The following is a 17,460-nucleotide window of genomic DNA, read 5'->3' on the forward strand; positions in this document are numbered from 1 at the left end:
CTGAAGATCACCATAATGGTCATTTTCATAAGGGATATATTCATAAGGGAACAGGCGGTCCTTTGGGTATATTGGTTGTAAAGTGTACGGAGTTTTGAAGGTCAAAAACAGTACCTTGAATTGTGCTTGGATATAAATTGGGAACTAGCATAGATGAGCCAAGATCTGACTTATTTGGTCCCCATGACCCACTCCAGTCAATAGTCTGCCTGCAGCATTCCGTACCAACTCAAGTTTCCAAACATGTCTCAAACTCAAATTTCCAAACATGGCTCAAGGGTAGTCCCACATAGTGTGCATTGCAATAATCTAATCTAGATGTAATCAAACATGTACCACAGTGGACAGATCTTGTCTGCCTAGGCAAGACTGAAGCTGGTTAGCCAGTCTAAGTTGGTAAAAGGCAATCTAGGCCACAGCTACCACCTGTTTATCCAGTAACAGGCCTGGGTACAAGAGCACCCCCAGAATACATACCTGTTCTTTCAAGGGGAGGGCAAACGCATCCTATATTGGTGACACTTTAAACCTCAGGTCAGATTTTCTGAGCACAAGGTAGAAGAGGGTGATTAGGGGAGAATCAGAGTCAACAAAAAGGTAGTTTGTTTCTCTCCCTTGGTTCACATACAACTTCCAAATATAATGTGGCTTGCTTCCAAAGTAAGTATGCATAAGATTGCTCACCTCTGAGCAAACATTCTTAAGAGCATGATATGCAACCCTTTAACCCTTCCAGTCTTCCCCAAACTACATGCCCTCCTATGGTGTTGCAGCTGGTGGTGTTTGGGATGGAGTGACTGACAACAAATTGTGGGACAAACTAAAGATGAACCAGTAGAGATCCATGGTAGGATCTCATGCTTATTAAACATCTCTAAATAGCCATTGTATGTATAAGTAGGAAGGGGCAATTTGGATTGATTCCATATGCTGGGCAAGGTGGGACATTAATCATTCCTTGCTCCCTTTTCGCAATGTAAATCGACTCCATTATTTGCCCTACTAGTTGAAACATAGATTTCCCCTTCCGGGGCAAATTGCATCACTGAGGAATATTAGAGGCAATTAGATTGGGTAAAGGGTACAGAAAAAAGGATTAAAAATAGTCTTGTCCAGGACTTCAGTCAATATCCAAATTAGGTCTTGCTTGCTAGCTGCTATTAATATCTGATACGGTTTCAGTCTCTTTAAAATCTACATTATAACTGGGAAACCAAACTGTCCCAGCTTCTCCAATATCAGGTTCTTTTTTTTTTAAATGTGCATATTCCAGAACTTAAAAGGGTAGTGCTTAGACAAGATCTAAGTAAATATAGGGATGTGCATATCTTGAACAGGGACCCTCCAATCTGCCAAGCTTAACAAATCACTATATCATACCATAGCATAGCATATCCTGTGTAAACTATTAGCCATTTTATACTATTAGCATGTCATCTACATATTATTAACTATCCATCTGTGGACAGCTAAACCCATGGATCAGGGCAACATGGAGGCTAAACGTAGAGCCCGTGTGGTGTATTTAAATCAAAACAAGAGAGCCATTCCAGCTAATCAATAATGGCTACCAGCAGCTTTTTCTGACTAGCAGTAATGGGCAGGGGGTGCCAGGGGCCTGAGTGCTTAGACCAGCAGCTGCTGCTGTGGTCACTGTGATGGTAGCCAGGAGGTGTTACAGGCTTTGTTATGGAGGCTGGTGGCTGCTGCAAGCCTGGGTGCAGCAGACTGGGGTGCGGTGGCATAGGCCAGCAGCAAGGTTCCACGGTGGGGGGTGCTGGAGTCTTACCAGGATCAGTGATGGGGAGATATGGGAATCCCCACAAGTCTCCATGAGTCTTGTGGGACCCCAGCTGTTCTATCAAATTCAAAGAAAAGCCAAAATTGTTGATAATTAAATCAACAGATTATGGCTATATACAGAGAAGGAGGGGGAAACCCAGGTTTGTAAACATTCCCAGATATTAAAAAACCAGGAAGGGGCTATGAAAATCCTCAAATAGAGAAGTATTGTCTATCCAAGCACAGACAAAGTAAAAGGAAAAGAACAGATATGCTAACTTGAGTGGATGGATGTGAAGGGATGACTGAGGCAGCAGTGAAGAAAAGGAGGAGTGGTGTGGTGCGTAGAAGAGGCTTGGCACTGGACAGGTGAGCAGAGGCAGTGAGGAGGAGCTGGCACAAGCAAATATGTCAGGCTGCGGTAGCAGAGGCAGATGGAAAAGACAATAGGAGGAGGCAGGGGAGGGTGAGAAAGGTAGGGAGGCAGAAAACTGTAGGAGGAACCACAAATCAGCCGAGGGCAGAATTTTCATCTCATTGTGAATCCTCTCACTGGTCTCTGCTTGTCATATTTAATTCTAAACCAGGCCATAGAGCATGGATCAAAAAATCCACACAATGGAGACAGGGACAGACAGGGGGCGAAATGAAATCTAAAAGAAATACATTGGGAGATTATAATTCCTTGAAATAATGGAACTAATATCTATAGTACTGAGAAATGAATGTCCACTGAGCTTTGAGAAATTATGTTTAGTTGTCATTCTGGTTGCTGCTAAGCAAAACAGCAATGCTCAGTATTCCAGACTTTAGTTGTTGTCATTTAATAACAGGGTGGGTGGCGGAAAAGGGAGCAAGGGTAGAATGTAAGGCTTAAACAGCTACAGACAGACCTTGCCTACTCCAGTATTATGTCCCTTGATCTAGGAAGACTCACCAGGACCAAACCTGGCAGCAACTACTGGATAAATTCCTACTGCACAACTTTTGTGACTTTGCTAAGTCTGGCAGAAACCTCTGTACAACTTGGCTGGGCCCAGCAGTGGCCACCATACTACTTGTCTCAGTCATGGAGAAGGAGGAAATTAAGATCAACCATACTGCAGTTAAACCAGAATGCTTACAGTTCTGTGTTTACTATGCAAGGCTGGAGGTTTGCCAGCCTCCAGGTAGGGACTGGAGACAATGGTGTAGTTAGGGGATAATGACAGGGGCTCACATACTGGGTGCCATACTTGATGAGGGTGCACTGGGCCATGTGAAGCCCTGTGGGCATTGGGAGCTGCAGGCCACAACTGGCCCCTGCCCTGTGAAAGCTGCCTTGAGGGATGGAAGACTGCTCAGAAGCACATGCACCAGCTGTGGGTGGCCTGGCCCCCCTGATTGCCATGTGCCATGCCAGCGTATACGTTACTCCTGCCCAGGTGCTGGACTGTCTGTCCATGGTCTCTCCTGGCTGCCCATCCTCCTCCTGCCTTTCTGCTCCTTTCATCCCTTGCTGCGATGTAGTGCAAATGGCCTTATCTCCATAGTGGTTGGTATGCTAAACAACCCTGTCTCGACTCTCACACCTGGGTGTGAGAAGGGCAGACTGTCCCTAGTTTTCTAGGATCAAATAGGAATACTATGGGAAAAGGAAATGGGCACATAGATCTTAGTTCAGGGGATGGGAGAGGTGTGTGTGTAAGATGGCATATCTACCCAAGGGTTTTGTTTCAGGACCACAATCCAGGGTCATGAGACCGATGCCATGGACCCGAAGTTGGGCACGGAGACTGACATTTGCCTGGTGGAATCCCCCCCCCCCAAGCGTTCCCTCTGGTGTGGGTGCCATGTGAATAATCCCTGATAGTCACCAGTTCCCTGGCTCACATTCCTGATGGTGGGGATGAACTGAGGCACTTGCAGCCTAAGGTGGCTGGGCTTTCAGGACGTGAAGCATTGGGGACAGTTTGCAGGTGGATGTTTCTTTGCAGAGGCCCCGCCCCCAGTCCCCACATCACCAAATCCCACCCACCCACTTGCCCCAGGTGCAAAATGAGATAGGAACGCGTCTGACTGGAGATCTCTCTAGCATTTGCTGGCAGGGGCTCATGGGAATTGTAGTCCATGGACATCTGGAGGGCCGCAGTTTGACTACTCCTGCTCTAGACTATAGAGATAAATTTCCAGGGAGAAAAGGACTGTATGACACTACCCCATTGACACACCTCCTTTCCCTTCTCAAACCTTGCCCTCTCTAGGTCCATCTCTAGGAATTTCCCAATCCAGGGTTGGCTACTTATAAATAAAATAGAAGATAACATTTTGTGGTTGAATAAAGATTGTCAATTATTTCACTTTAGAAAAAGAGGTCTGGCCTCATCAGAATAAAACAACAAATAAACCCAGCCTCTTTCCTGCTCTCATGTCTTCCCTCCCCTGGACCATTTGCATGCATCAAAACCTTTGGTTTTATGGGGAAAAAAGGTTAAATAACCTCGGAGGCAAAATAAGGGATCAAAAGGTATCTAATTAGCTGCAGTCTGCTTTTGAATTGTGGATGTTCACCTAGTTTTAGAAATTGACACTTTTAACGTTAAAAAGCAAGGCAAACAAACAAAAAAAATATCTCTGTGTAATTATCTTTCTTTATTCCCCCCCACACCCTTTGAGGCTTAGATTTAATATCTTTATTGAAAATCGGATCCTTCTGTTGCATCTCAAGATCTTTTTTTCTATGCAGTCTGCGGTGAGTAATTTTTCATGTTGGACTGTAAATGGGATAAATGATATAAACCTGATTCGGAAAGCTTTTCCACTAGAAGCCTGTCAGGAGCACTCCCAGGCCAGAAATAACCTTGAAGATAATCCATGATTCTTTTTAATGGTTATAGTTGTTTAAGGGAAAGAAGTTTAGCTTGGCCTCAGGACTCTATTAACCACAGGGCTTACTAGGATCATAATTTCTGTAGCCGAATTGCATTGTACATTCTAAACTTTGTTTTCTCATCATCCCATTTCCACAGTAACTTGTGAGATTGTTCCCATTTTACAGAGGAGCGGAGGCAAAAACATTGTGTTTTGCTTAAAGCCACAGTGTCCATGGCAGAAGAGATCCTGGTTTCCCAAGCCCAATAATCGAGCCCTTGTATCTCTTTCGTTGGGAGGTTTTGTTTGACAACTGAAATCAGAGTTCTCATGAAATTTGTTTTTATTTAAAGAAAGCCACCTGATTAAACCTAATGCCATGTTGTGAACAGCACAGAAAAACAGACTTGTTTCACAGACCTTCTCTGTTTTTGTTTGTCGGACTCGGTTGTGTGTTTCATTTGCTGTTCTCTCATCATTTGCCTGCACTGTTTCTAATGAATTTTCATGGATTAAATCTTTCCCGTTGGCTGAATTTGGAAGCAGTACCATGAGCAGGCAGCAGCAAAGGGAACAACAGAAAAAGATGTCACATCATTTTAATCCCGGTCAAGGGCAGTAGATGATGGCTGTGGTTTTATTCAGTAGTTCCAATGGAAGAAAAGTTATTATAATGATTTTTGTACTTGGGTGCATAGAAAGCTGACTCAGGGCTGTCAGAGCCCAGATGCTCCAAGAACCTTTATTAATTCTGCATCAGATCAGAAAAGGCAAGGGAAAGTAATGGTGCTGGTGGCCCATAACTGTAATATATGAAGCAGTGTCAGGAGAAATATGACAGCTCAGAGCTAAAACATACGGTTAAAATTAGGGCTGCCAACCTCCAGGTGAGCCTGGAGATTTTCTGGAATTAGAACTAACCTCCAGGCAAGAGAGATCATTCCCCTGGAGAAAATGGCTGCTTTGCAGAGTATATCATATAGCATTATACTCCATTGAGATTCTGCCCCTCCCTCTGCATGCTCCACCCTCCAAATCTCCAGGTATTTCTCAATCCAGAGTTGGCAACCCTAAGTTTGCATGTAGAAAGCTCCGTGTTCACTCCTTAGGATTTCCAGTGAAAGGATCTGAGGCAGGAGAGCACTACCGATAATGGGAGATCTAGATGCATCAGTGAAGATCTTTATAGAGCCAACCGGGAAGGGTGGGATATAAAAATAAAGTTGTTGATATTATTAATGCAGGTGTGTATTTTAATCTAAGCATGCTGTATATGTTTCAAGTTGTAACCCTAGAATTCAAAACTATTATTGTATCCATACCCCTCCCCCACTCAAGCATTATTCATTCCACTCTCACCACCTCTGAAGTAGCAGAAGAAGGAACAGCCATTCCTACAGCAGAACTGGGCCCATATGTAGGTGGATTTATGCCTTGCAGCCTACCGTTTTGCCCTCCGGCTTGTGGTTTTTCAGTGAAAAGCCAGCAGATAAAATATGGATTGATAATTGTCATAGCATTTGTATCTTTTAAACAATGTGTCATGTATAGATAGTCACAGAACAGAATCCTCTTAAGGACCCATTACTAGGTTGATAAAGTTAGGTAAGACTCAGTCAGGTTGTCGTCCCCATGAGAGACAGCCAGGGAACCCCGTGTAAACTCCTCTGAAATGCCAGGAGGAAGCACAGTGCATAAGAGTAATAAATTTCACTAAATACGTTTTACTAAATTTAGTGAGAGTTTAGCAGTTGGAACAGGCTAACACACTCAACACAAGACAGCTGCATCATTACTTAAAACACAGAAACATCTGTAGATGACTAGGCATGGGTGGCTTGGCTTGGATAAGCCTAAAAGTACCCAAATCAATGCTGATTCAGGTATGTTTTGGTTCATCTGGGCCAAACCTCCCATTCCCTGTGTTCAGAGGGTCTAAATTACGGTAGCTGAACCAAAATCCAGTGATTCTGCCACAATTTGGCTGTTTAAACGCTTTCTCTGGTGAGAGTGGCACACCAGCTGTCATCGGGGAGGGCAAATGTGGGGTGGATGAGTCCATCCTGTATCTGCCCTCCCCAAGGCGTCTCCAGCTGGCTGTCATCAGGGAGAGTCCAGTGGTATGGATTTTTTTCCTGTCCATGTTCCTATTGATGAGCACAGAGGCAGTCTCCCTCTGAATGACCCATAATGCTGGAGAACCTCCTTTGCCCCTGGCAGTATCATGTCGTAAAAGAATGTAAAATGTGAAAGATGGATTAATATGATTTTTGAATGACATGGGCTTATCTGTTTGAAGTAGACAATAATATTCCAAATGACATTTCTGAAAGAGGGTTGACCGTTTTACTTGGATAGGAGAAAGAAAACGTGGGGTCACCATAGCAATTCTGCCCTGCTGGCTGTCTTGATACTGGCATTGATAAAGTACTCCTGGTCTTCCCCTCTCTGAAGCTGGCACTCCAGTTTTGCCCACAACCCAAAATTTGGGAAGTAGTGTTGTTTTGAATTGGTCGGTCCAAAGAAGGAATTTTGAATCTGAACCCCATGTTTTGATTAGCCTGGGAAAGGAAATCACAAACAAGAGGGAAACTGCATAACTGGGATAAGGGAGACCTTCTGCTCCTTTTTTATGTTGCTTGCCAGCCTGCTTAGGGCTGGGAGAAGGAAATTGTTTTTAATGGAGTCACATGGATGATAACATCACTTTCAGCAAACACCTGAAAGTGACATCACATTGCTCGCATGTTGATGAGACAATACTCTAGAATTTGGGCAAAATGGCATGTTATTCTGGTATTCACTGGAAGGGATGCTGTGCTGCTGGCCCTGCACCATTTCCCTCATTCACATGTTCCTCACCCTCCCTCTTGTTGCTATCATTGGCAACCCTACCAGACATCCAGTTCTTTGGTCATAGCCCATTCAAGACACAGGCAGGGCACATTTAGGCAAGATAAGTTGTGATGGACACGCTTAGAAAATGAGTAGGTAAGTGAAGAGCTAGGCAGATAAAAGCAGGGATACAGTTTGCTCTGAACCCTGTGATTGGGTAGCCACACCTAGGTGGGAATTGATATATTGGCTGTGGGCTGGGTGGAAGACAATTCAGTTTGAGAGCAAACTGATTCTTAGCTGATAAAGTCCTCTAAGGAGAAATTTTAGTGAGAGAGTAAAGTTTTCTATTGAGAGCTAATCTACACAGTGTCTGAACAACTAGGGCAGTTATTTGGAAGTAAGAATTTGGGCACTCCCAAATTAGGCCAAAAATAAGGTGAATACTTCTAAGGAAGAGAAGGTGGAACCCTGCCTAGTTAAGTAAAGGAAGATCATAGGCTTTTTCCATAAGATACATGTGAGGAAGAGCATTAGTTACCTGAATACAGAATACAGAGTACCCTTAAAGGTAAAGGTAAAGGTATCCCCTGTGCAAGCACCGGGTCATGTCTGACCCTTGGGGTGACGCCCTCTAGCGTTTTCATGGCAGACTCAATTCGGGTGGTTTGCCAGTGCCTTCCCCAGTCATTACCGTTTACCCCCCAGCAAGCTGGGTACTCATTTTACCGACCTCGGAAGGATGGAAGGCTGAGTCAACCTTGAGCCGGCTGCTGGGATCGAACTCCCAGCCTCATGGGCAAAGCTTTCAGGCGGCTGCCTTACCACTCTGCGCCACAAGAGGCTCATGGAGTACCCTTATTGGCATAATAAAAGATAAAACATTAGACTAAGAATAATATAATAAAATAATATATACAATCCTTCAATAATGTATAAAACAGTAGATGCTGGATTACGAGGTAGTCATAGTGTGAAGTGAGCTTTACAATGGGGTAAACAGAAATTTGTTATTTAGCTGATATGTGGTTCAGATATGAATTACCCTTAGTATTGTGGATAATACCTTGGACACTATTTGGATGATCTCGAGATCCCTTTAATCTAAAATTCTATGTATTATTTGGTTCTCATCTATACTAGTAAATTTAAATTTTTTCCCCAGTATTTGACTATGGTTTTTGCAAATGGAGAAATCTGGGGCACTCCACCATTAGGTGATATAAGGTGTCAAGAACACCACATCCATGAAGACACAACATTTCAAAGAAGTATCCAAAGGATGGCCTCTTACATACATTGGAGGGGAGGATATTTAGCCACACTAAAAGAAAGGCTCTTCTTCCTTCAGAAGGTTCATCCAGGAAGAGAGAAAGTAGTGGTACCAGCTAATACTGCTCACTTTCTAGGAAACAGTGGAGAGTTTCAGGGGATCTCTGTAGACTATAAGATACAACAAAGAAACTTCTCAGTTTAAAGAAAGCTTACCATCTGAAAGAAAAACCTGTGAAGATCTGAAAAGCCTGTAACTAAGAACTAGAAGCTGTGAACTAACTGATCTGTATAAAGAAACTGATTCTCAATTCCAACTACGCTTTACTTCTTTGGTATGTTAATAAAAGCACCTCAGTGCCCTTCTGACAAAGGGCTGGTGCTGCAACAGACAACAAAAAGAAGCATAGTGGATGATGGGGATATTAATCATTATTTCTTGCACACATGTGTTTTCCAATAAGGGATAAAGAGGCTGACCAAGGGCAGCTCTAATCAGTACTAGGACCAGCCTTAATGGCCCGAGAAGTGAGACCACCCCAATATTGATAAAGCACATATGAAGGATCTTTTGGTGGCAGCTAGAAAGGACTTCAATTTCCATGAACTTGACCATCCAAAGACCTTAGTGTGGGACCCCAGGATGGTAGAATGAGTGGTTGCCTGAGGGACAGGGAGGGTGAGTCCATAACAATATATATATAAGCTCCACCCCCCCCATTTTGTTCACCACCATCTGTTTACAACAGAAGGGTTTAATGGTGATGCTGTATCATTTAAATCTAAAGATTTTTCTCCTTGATTTCCTCCTTGGGTAGATAGGGACACTCAGAATACCCAGTATCTGTAGCCCATGCATAATCTGAGCTGTGCCAACAGTGATATTCAGCCCATCTTCACAGGAAGCAGTGACAAATGCAGGATTCTCACTGGCTGGGCTAATCCAATTGCAACTGGTGTGATGTAGTCATGGGACTCTCCTTTTCCATATTGTACTTTCTCTTTCAATTTTCAGCTACCTGAAAAAGAACTTCCCTTTTTATAATGTAGCCTTCCTGGATATGTTTCAGTGTTTTGTGATAGTGATTTTATCTTGTGGTTTTTAAGAAAATTGTGTAAGCTGCCTTGAGCCCATATAGGAAAGACAAGCCATGAATAAATATAATAAATAAAGAACAACAATATGGATGTATTATTCAGAAAGCCGATAGTTATCTCTTCATAACGTCCCAAGGTCAGCTGGTGAGCTTCATGGATCAACAGGCATTTGAGCTTGCAGCTTTCCTGTCCAAGTCAAATACTGTATCCACCATGCCACCCACAGTTTTCATGTTTGCCCATATTTTGGGTTTGGCAAGCAATATATTTCCAGGTAGATACACCACTGGTACCTGGGAGATAGAGCAAAGTTATCACATAGAAATGATCATTTATTACTACGACTCCCTTGTGAATTACGTGCATTTTGCCCTGTCAATTATTACCACGGCTTTTCAAGCAATTTTAAAAGTATGAGAATGTCTTAAGGCTATTTTGAAGTGATAATAATCAGACAGAGGTCCGGAGAAGCAAATGAATGATATTTCAGGAGGTGGACAGACCTTTCTCTAGGGAATACTCAGGGTGTTGCTTAATGACCCAAGCTCAATGATGCTGGGCGTGTTCCCGTCAAAGTTAAGCAATGTTAATTACTACTGATTTAAATGAAAATAAAGCACTTGTTTTGCACAAGCAAAGTAATACTTAACCTCATGAATTTCAGGTTCAGCAACATCCATGATGTCCCAAGCTTATTTTAAAGGCTTTGAGAGTGTACCACCCCGCCTCCCCCCAGAACTTCCTCAGAGATTTTGCCCCTTCTCCACTATGAACCTTCAGCAATGAAGTAATCACCTATTATTCTTAAAACAATTTATTTTATCATTGATTCGCTTGTTGCAAGTTCATTTCCCTCACTATAGTACTGGAGCGCCCACCCATTCCCATTTTTCTTTGACAAAAATGTGAATAGCAAATCACAAGTGGCAAAGCTTAACACTGGTGCTGGATCAGGGCTTGCAGGTCTGTTGTACTAATTAGGAAAGCCTGCTTGGGACTTACTTTTTGATCATGATGAAAGGGCTTCAGGTCCAGTCCTTTCTGTGTAAATGTTTAGCTTAAGTTTAAAGGCAAGTGTCTGTGTACTTCACAGAGAAATTGTGGCTATAAGAAAGGGGATAACCCGTTCAAGGATACACAGAAAATAGATGGAGCTTCCCAGTTCAGTAACTTCACCCCAGATCCAGAACATTTTACTTCCTCGTGATGTGAGGAAGAATAAACTTGTCTTCCTGACATGAAGTGAACTGTCGTCACCAGCACAAGTGAGTGTGTGTTTGTGAGAGAGCAACAAGCCTTGTCTTATAATACATTCATATCCTTTGTTGAGAGGCATCTTGCTCAGTATGGGGGAAGGAGAGGCATATCCACAGCCGGAAGAGTTGTCCTTACTCACCGGGTTCTCTGCGAGCAAAGAGCGAAGTTTTGTAAAATGAAAGACAGCTTGTTGTTCCTTGGTCACTGAGCATGACCAGCCTTCAGGGTAACTCACTGGGGGGTCAGGATAGCAAGGGGGAACTGAGCGAGAGAATGCATTCTCATCAGCAGAACTACAGGGTTACTATTTAATGAAGCAGATAGGCAGGTAGATTGTTAAACAGCAGTTATATCACATGTGAGTGACTTGTCCTTAATTTCCCCATGAATATGGGTATAGGAGTTAGATGTTTGACCACACTGACTGGGATTGTTACAGTTCTTCTATAGCAGATTACTTGGAAAAATATCAACATGAGGCACACATATTTCATGCAGAAACAAGGGCATGTATGCTGTAGAATAAAAACATGAGGGAGTTCTTGAATCAGTCAAGGAACTGGGATGGGGACATTTGCAATGTCGTGGGGAAAAGAAGGCCAACAATCTTGACATCCTGTGGGATGTTTCCCTTCACAAACTTTAACACTCCTCATATTAGGACAACTAGATATGAGTCCAGTAGCATCTTAGAGATCATATCTGATAAAGGGAGTTTCAACACAAAAGCTCATATTTTTGTGTTGTTCTCTAAGGCGCTATTGGACTTGAATCCAGATGTTCTACAGCAGACCAACATGGCTCCCTTCTGAAACTCAGATTATGAGATGACCTTGCAGCGAGGAACATAAATATGCTTACAAGCTGTCTTTATAAATAGCAGGATCCACCTTCTGCCAAAAGCAACATTCCCTTTCACCTATACAATATTGTCTTGAAGCAGAAGAAAGTTCTGTAATTCACAATGTTTTTCATTCCATTTGCCCCTTTTGGGGTAGACTTGATACCGGAGATATACGATTAGAATCTCCCACTTCAAAAAAAAATCCAGCTAATTAGCAGCCCCACAGCTGCATTAAAGATCTGGACAGCAGCAGAGATAGGGGCATATTTAACCCTCTCATCCAGCATAATTTCTACAGTCCAACAGAGATTAAACTCCACAGCAAGAGCATCCAAAGCTGCCTTGAATGGGGTGGGGGAGAAAGAGAGCAGGAGGAGGGCATGGAAAGGGGACTGTGAGGAGAAAAGATGAGCCAAGAAAAGGCTCCCAAAAGGCAGGTGGACAGCAGGCAGAGAAGATGCTGAAGGGTAAAGAAAAATGTTTGAAGATGCAAAGATCTGGAAAGGTTGTTACAAAGAGGCAAAAGGATGGTGCAGTGAGAGGGGGTGCTTTAAAAGCAAGCTTATGGTCAGCCAGTTGAGTCTCCATTTTCTCCCCCCTAACAAAAGAACTGTAGGAGAAAGCCCCCTCCCCCTCAGCTGGCTTGTATCTCTTGGAAGCTTCTTGCAGCTCTGAGGGGAAGTGGGAGAGGTTTCTCTTTAAACAAAAATTTGTGCGAGTGCAGACGCCCCACCCCATATAAAGCTTTCTCTGGCAATTTGTTTCCCACCAGGGATGCATTGCTAGACCTATTGGTTTCTTTTTAAAATATTAAATTGACAATAGTTTGTATACCACTGAAGGAGGGAGAACCTTCTGATAAGATGCTGACTGGACAGTAAATGCAGCCGGAAGAATGTATTCTTACAATTTCAAAAAACATGCCGACTAGTAAGCAGAGACCAACCATGCCATACAATGTGGGTGGTGAGGTGGCCTCTGAGGGGCAAAAAAGGGAGGAAGGAAATCTGAGGAAATCATTATTCCTTTAAATTACCTTTGCCTTAGAAGCAAAGCAGGGGGGGGGGAACACCACAAAAACACCACCTCAAAAAACCTGGAGAAATAGTGAACAGAAACTGGAGGAAAAACAAGACAGAATGCAAAATTAAACCCAACAGAGTTGTGTAGTGAAAGTGAGGGAAACACAGAACAGGGAAAAAAACCCACCTAGAAATTATTCATTTATTTAATTTCTATACCGCCCTCCCAGTGAACCAGTGGTGTACTGCAAAAGTGCACCAGTGCAGAAAAACCCAGAATTAGCTTTGGAAGGCAAAGATCTGCCCCCACCCCTTGGAACTAATTTCAAATACATGAAGCTGGGATTTCGATCAGGGAAACAACACAAAAGGAAAGGGTAAAAACTGTCCTTTACCCACTGCCATGTTTATATTCTTCAAAGCAAAAACTAACAAACTCTCCCCCCCCCAATAATTGTGGGTGGTTTCGTATCACATTGACTCTCAATGCCCAGGTCTGCTCTTATGTATAATTCTAGAAGCACACTGATTCTGCACTGGGAATCACAGTGCTCTATATAAATTGTTCTAATCAATAAAATGTTTGCATAATCACAATCTTTTTTATTCTGAATCTGACCTTAGAGTTCCATGCAGTCATAGGACTGTATGATGATCCGGAAGGTCATCATATCCAACACTGGAGAACTTTGAGAACTGAATTTGGAATTTTTTGGCAATGAAGTGGCAAGGGGAGAAATATTTGTTTTGCTTATTTTTCATTTGTTTACTATATTCATCGTTTGCCTTTCTCACTGAGACTCAAAGCAGATTACACAGTGTAAACTGATACAATCAATGTGATAAGAAATCTAATAAGCATTGTACTAGAACCAGGATTACAGAAATCAGAAGAAGCATAGCATATTAGACATGATACAGAGTGCAGATATAATGAAGAAAGATGGAATTACATCAGTGGAAAATAATGTACTGACAACAGGATAATACACGCAGCATACAGATAAATCTTCCTATGCACAATGGTATAATCTATGGCTTACTTTTATAAAGCTCCTTCATGGCCCATTCTTTTATAGTATGGACATACTAGTGTATAGTAGTGATCCCCAACCTGTGGGCCACGGACCACATGTGGGCCATCGACTAATTGGAGGTGGGCCCCAAAGGACGCCTTCTCCCCCCCCTGCCCTTTACTTCATCCCCCCCAGCCCTTTAGAACACACTTCGGGTGTCATTGTCTCCCATCACTCCCAGATGGGACTATCTCGTTGCAGAGAAACAAGCTCAGGGTTCCCATTGATTTGTCATTGTCATGAGTTAAAATTTCCATGAAAATAAAATGTTCCTTATGTTCATTGTTGTGGCGTGTCTGTATCTTATTTTGAAGGGATGTTTAAACATTACCATAGCGATCAGAGAGTGTTAGGGCAGTGGTTGAGAGTAGAGGAGTAAACTACCCCCCCTCAGTAAAATTGTCAAGCATTGAGTGATCCCCGGTGATAAAAAGGTTGGGGACCACTGGTGTATAGTATGGTATTTTATTTACAGAACAGCCTGCCTGAATAGCTGTTTTTTTTAAATCATCCGTGGAATGTCAGGAGCGTAGGAGCCTTCCTCACCTCCTCAGGCAGTCCATTCTGTAAGATGGCGATCACAACAGAGAATACAAATGATCTTGCCTTTTTTACAAGTGCTCCCACCGAATGTTCTGAACAAAGGAGTGAAGCTGTCATGGCAGAACATGGGAGGAGAGGCAGTCTTGCAGGTATAAGGGTTTGAGGCTGGTCAGGGTTTTGTATGTGATAGCCAATACCTTGAACTGAACCCAGTAACTGATGGTCAGCCAATGGAATGGGCAGCAGCTTGATGTGTGGGCATGATGTTGGACTTAGGGTGCCATCAGATCTTCCACTATGGCGAGAGACCACCACTTGCAGCAGAGGTGAGAGAAAAATAAGCCAAGAAATGCTGTTGGGCGAATAGCATGTCCCTTCAGCAAAAGTGTTGTTACCCTGCTGCTGATGTTGCCCTTGGTATCTCTGCCCACTCAGGCTACTTGCCAAAATGATATCTTATTTATTTACTTTATTTCTTTACTCATATATTTACTTATTTATTTACTGGGCAAAGCCCCAAACATAGCATATCGACTGATGCTCTAGAAATTCAATGGTATTACCATATGGTATTAACACAGAGTTTCTAGAGAAGCAGCTGACATCTGACATCATGTCTGTGTTTTCACTCATATGTGACTTTAGCACATAGCCCAACGTAACTTCTGGTTCCCCAATGTTTCCCTTCCAACCTGAGAGGCAAGGGCAGATGGGAGGGCCCTTCCCTGGGAGATTACCCACTTGAAGCAGGCACTTTCCAAGTTCATGTAATATGCATACTCTGCTTAGTTCCTGATAATAACTTAACCAACTAGAGTCTCCCAAGTTGTATTCAAGTGCATACCCGTGTTGATTGCATTACAGTAGTCTAGTCTTGATGTTCCAGGTGGCTGGATCAGCTGAGTTAAGGGCCAGCTAAGATAGAGGGCCATTTTCCAAGTCTGACACAGTTATAATAAGCATATTTTGCAGCTGCATTAACTTGCTTCTTCAGCTATTATGCTGGGTCCAATATAACCTATAGACTCTTAGCTGAGTTAGCAAAGGTCAGTTGAACCCCATCTAAAGTGGGAAGTATAATGTTCTTCAAGATCACTGCCTTATGGGGGAATCAAAACAGATATACCAAGTCTTTGAGAGGCAGGCTCCACTACCTATTTAACTAGCCTTTGCTAGTCCTGACATTAAATCTTCCAGTAGAAGGTGCAAATAATTATTGGCTGTTTAACTGAAGGCCTTGGGCTCACTTTAACTGGACAGGTGTTCTTAGATGACAAGTGTTCTTAAGTGAAAAACCTTTTTACCAGGGTTTCAAACCTGGATATGAGACAGAATCCACTTTGACTATCTTGACTGATGGCCTATAGCAGTCAGCCAGTAGGGGGATTGCATTCCTTGTGGTTCACCTGGACCTTTCACCATTGACTTTCTGTACTATCTGCTATGACATTCTTCAGGGACATTTGGCCAGGTTGTGGGATTTGCTGTGAGCAGCACCAGCTGTAACCAGGATATATCATGAAAAAGATACTACTGTGAATATACTGTAACATACGTTTGCTCAACATCTTTGAATATTTTCTTCTTGCGGCATACTGGATTCCCCTAGATGCCTCATAAGTGATTAGACAATCTATACTTTCAACAGTTCAGGGGTATGAGCCTAATGAGAGTGGAAATAGAAACCCACAGCATGAAATGAGAGATCCATGAGGAAAGACAGCTTTGATTCTATGAGAGCAAGAAGAAGAAGAAGAGTTGGTTCTTAGATGCTGCTTTTCTTTACCCGAAGGAGTCTCAAAGCAGTTTACAGTCACCTCCCCTTGCCTCTCCCCACTACAGACATCCTGTGAAGTAGGTGAGAGAGCCCTGATATCACTGCTCGGTCAGAACAGCTTTATCAGTGCTGTGGCGAGCCCAAGACCAGTCAGCTGGCTACATATGGGGAAGTGCGGAATCAAACCCGGCTCACCAGATTATAAATCCGTGATCCTAACCTCTACACAAAGTATGAGAACTTCAGAACATTTAATCTGAAGTATGAAGTTGTGCAGTCCATAACACTTCAGCACACTGCTGCCTTGTTGCTTCACAGTTCTGTTGCCTCAAGCATATTCTATGACATTAGGAAGTCTTCTTGGAACTCTGTTCCTAAAATATTTTTTTAAATTAGCGGTTTAAGGGGGGATATTTTGGCGAAAATTCAGAGTGACAAATGCCAATCCAGATTCACACGCTCTAACAATAATAATGGTTTGAGGGTTTTTTGTTCGTTTTGGTAGATACATGCAGAAGTCATCAAGAGCAGAGATGGAAGCAGCAATGGCAGTGCCTGAGATGAAATGCCAAGAACTGTCTGTTGGAAAAGAAGAAACAAAAATACCCACAGAAACAGCACTACCAGAGTCTAAAGAAGAAGCCAGGGGACCAGAAAACACAGCTGGAGCCAAATTTAAAGCACCAGAATGCACTGGCACATCAGAAATGAAAGCCACTGAAGACACACAGTCTAAAAGAACAGCCAGAGCAGCAGAAAAGGTGGCAAATACACATATCTCAATGGTCATGAAGACAGCAAAAGCAGAGGTATGGGATGCACACTGGTGTACTAGGATTAGTAGTAGAGTGCTATCAGTATATATGATACATTACACAGCAAAGTCAAGGCCTGGCTGTTAGGACCATCCCATCGAAATCTTGATTGTAGGAGACACAATACAATGAGTGGAGGAAAGTGAGAGGCAAAGGTAACAAGCAATGAATGGGAATGACTAAATTTACATAGGGGAGAATGGAAATTGATAAGTTGACTCTAGAGTTCCTTATAGGTACTTTTTGGAAAATTGAGAATATAGTGGATACAGGCACTACAAAGCTGCCA

The 17,460-nt window shown here is 42.8% G+C and overlaps 1 protein-coding gene across 3 annotated transcripts in view; it reads left to right on the plus strand.

The window, feature by feature from the left end:
- The window catches only part of LOC143831096 (uncharacterized), a 45,469-nt gene that overhangs the window by 27,161 nt on the left and 848 nt on the right, over positions 1–17,460 (plus strand). For 2 of the 3 annotated variants that reach the window (XR_013228712.1, XR_013228713.1), the window contains one exon: positions 16,862–17,165. Coding sequence is in view for 1 of the 3 variants with exons in the window: in XM_077324212.1 (XP_077180327.1) it covers positions 7,616–7,623; positions 16,862–17,165 (312 nt within the window). In the remaining 2 variants the exon portion in view is untranslated. Of the gene's footprint in view, positions 1–7,429; positions 7,624–16,861; positions 17,166–17,460 lie in introns of those variants that run through there. The other variant, XM_077324212.1, reaches the window with a different exon arrangement.

This window comes from Paroedura picta, chromosome 3 (genome assembly GCF_049243985.1).
Source record: "Paroedura picta isolate Pp20150507F chromosome 3, Ppicta_v3.0, whole genome shotgun sequence".
NCBI lineage: Eukaryota > Metazoa > Chordata > Lepidosauria > Squamata > Gekkonidae > Paroedura > Paroedura picta.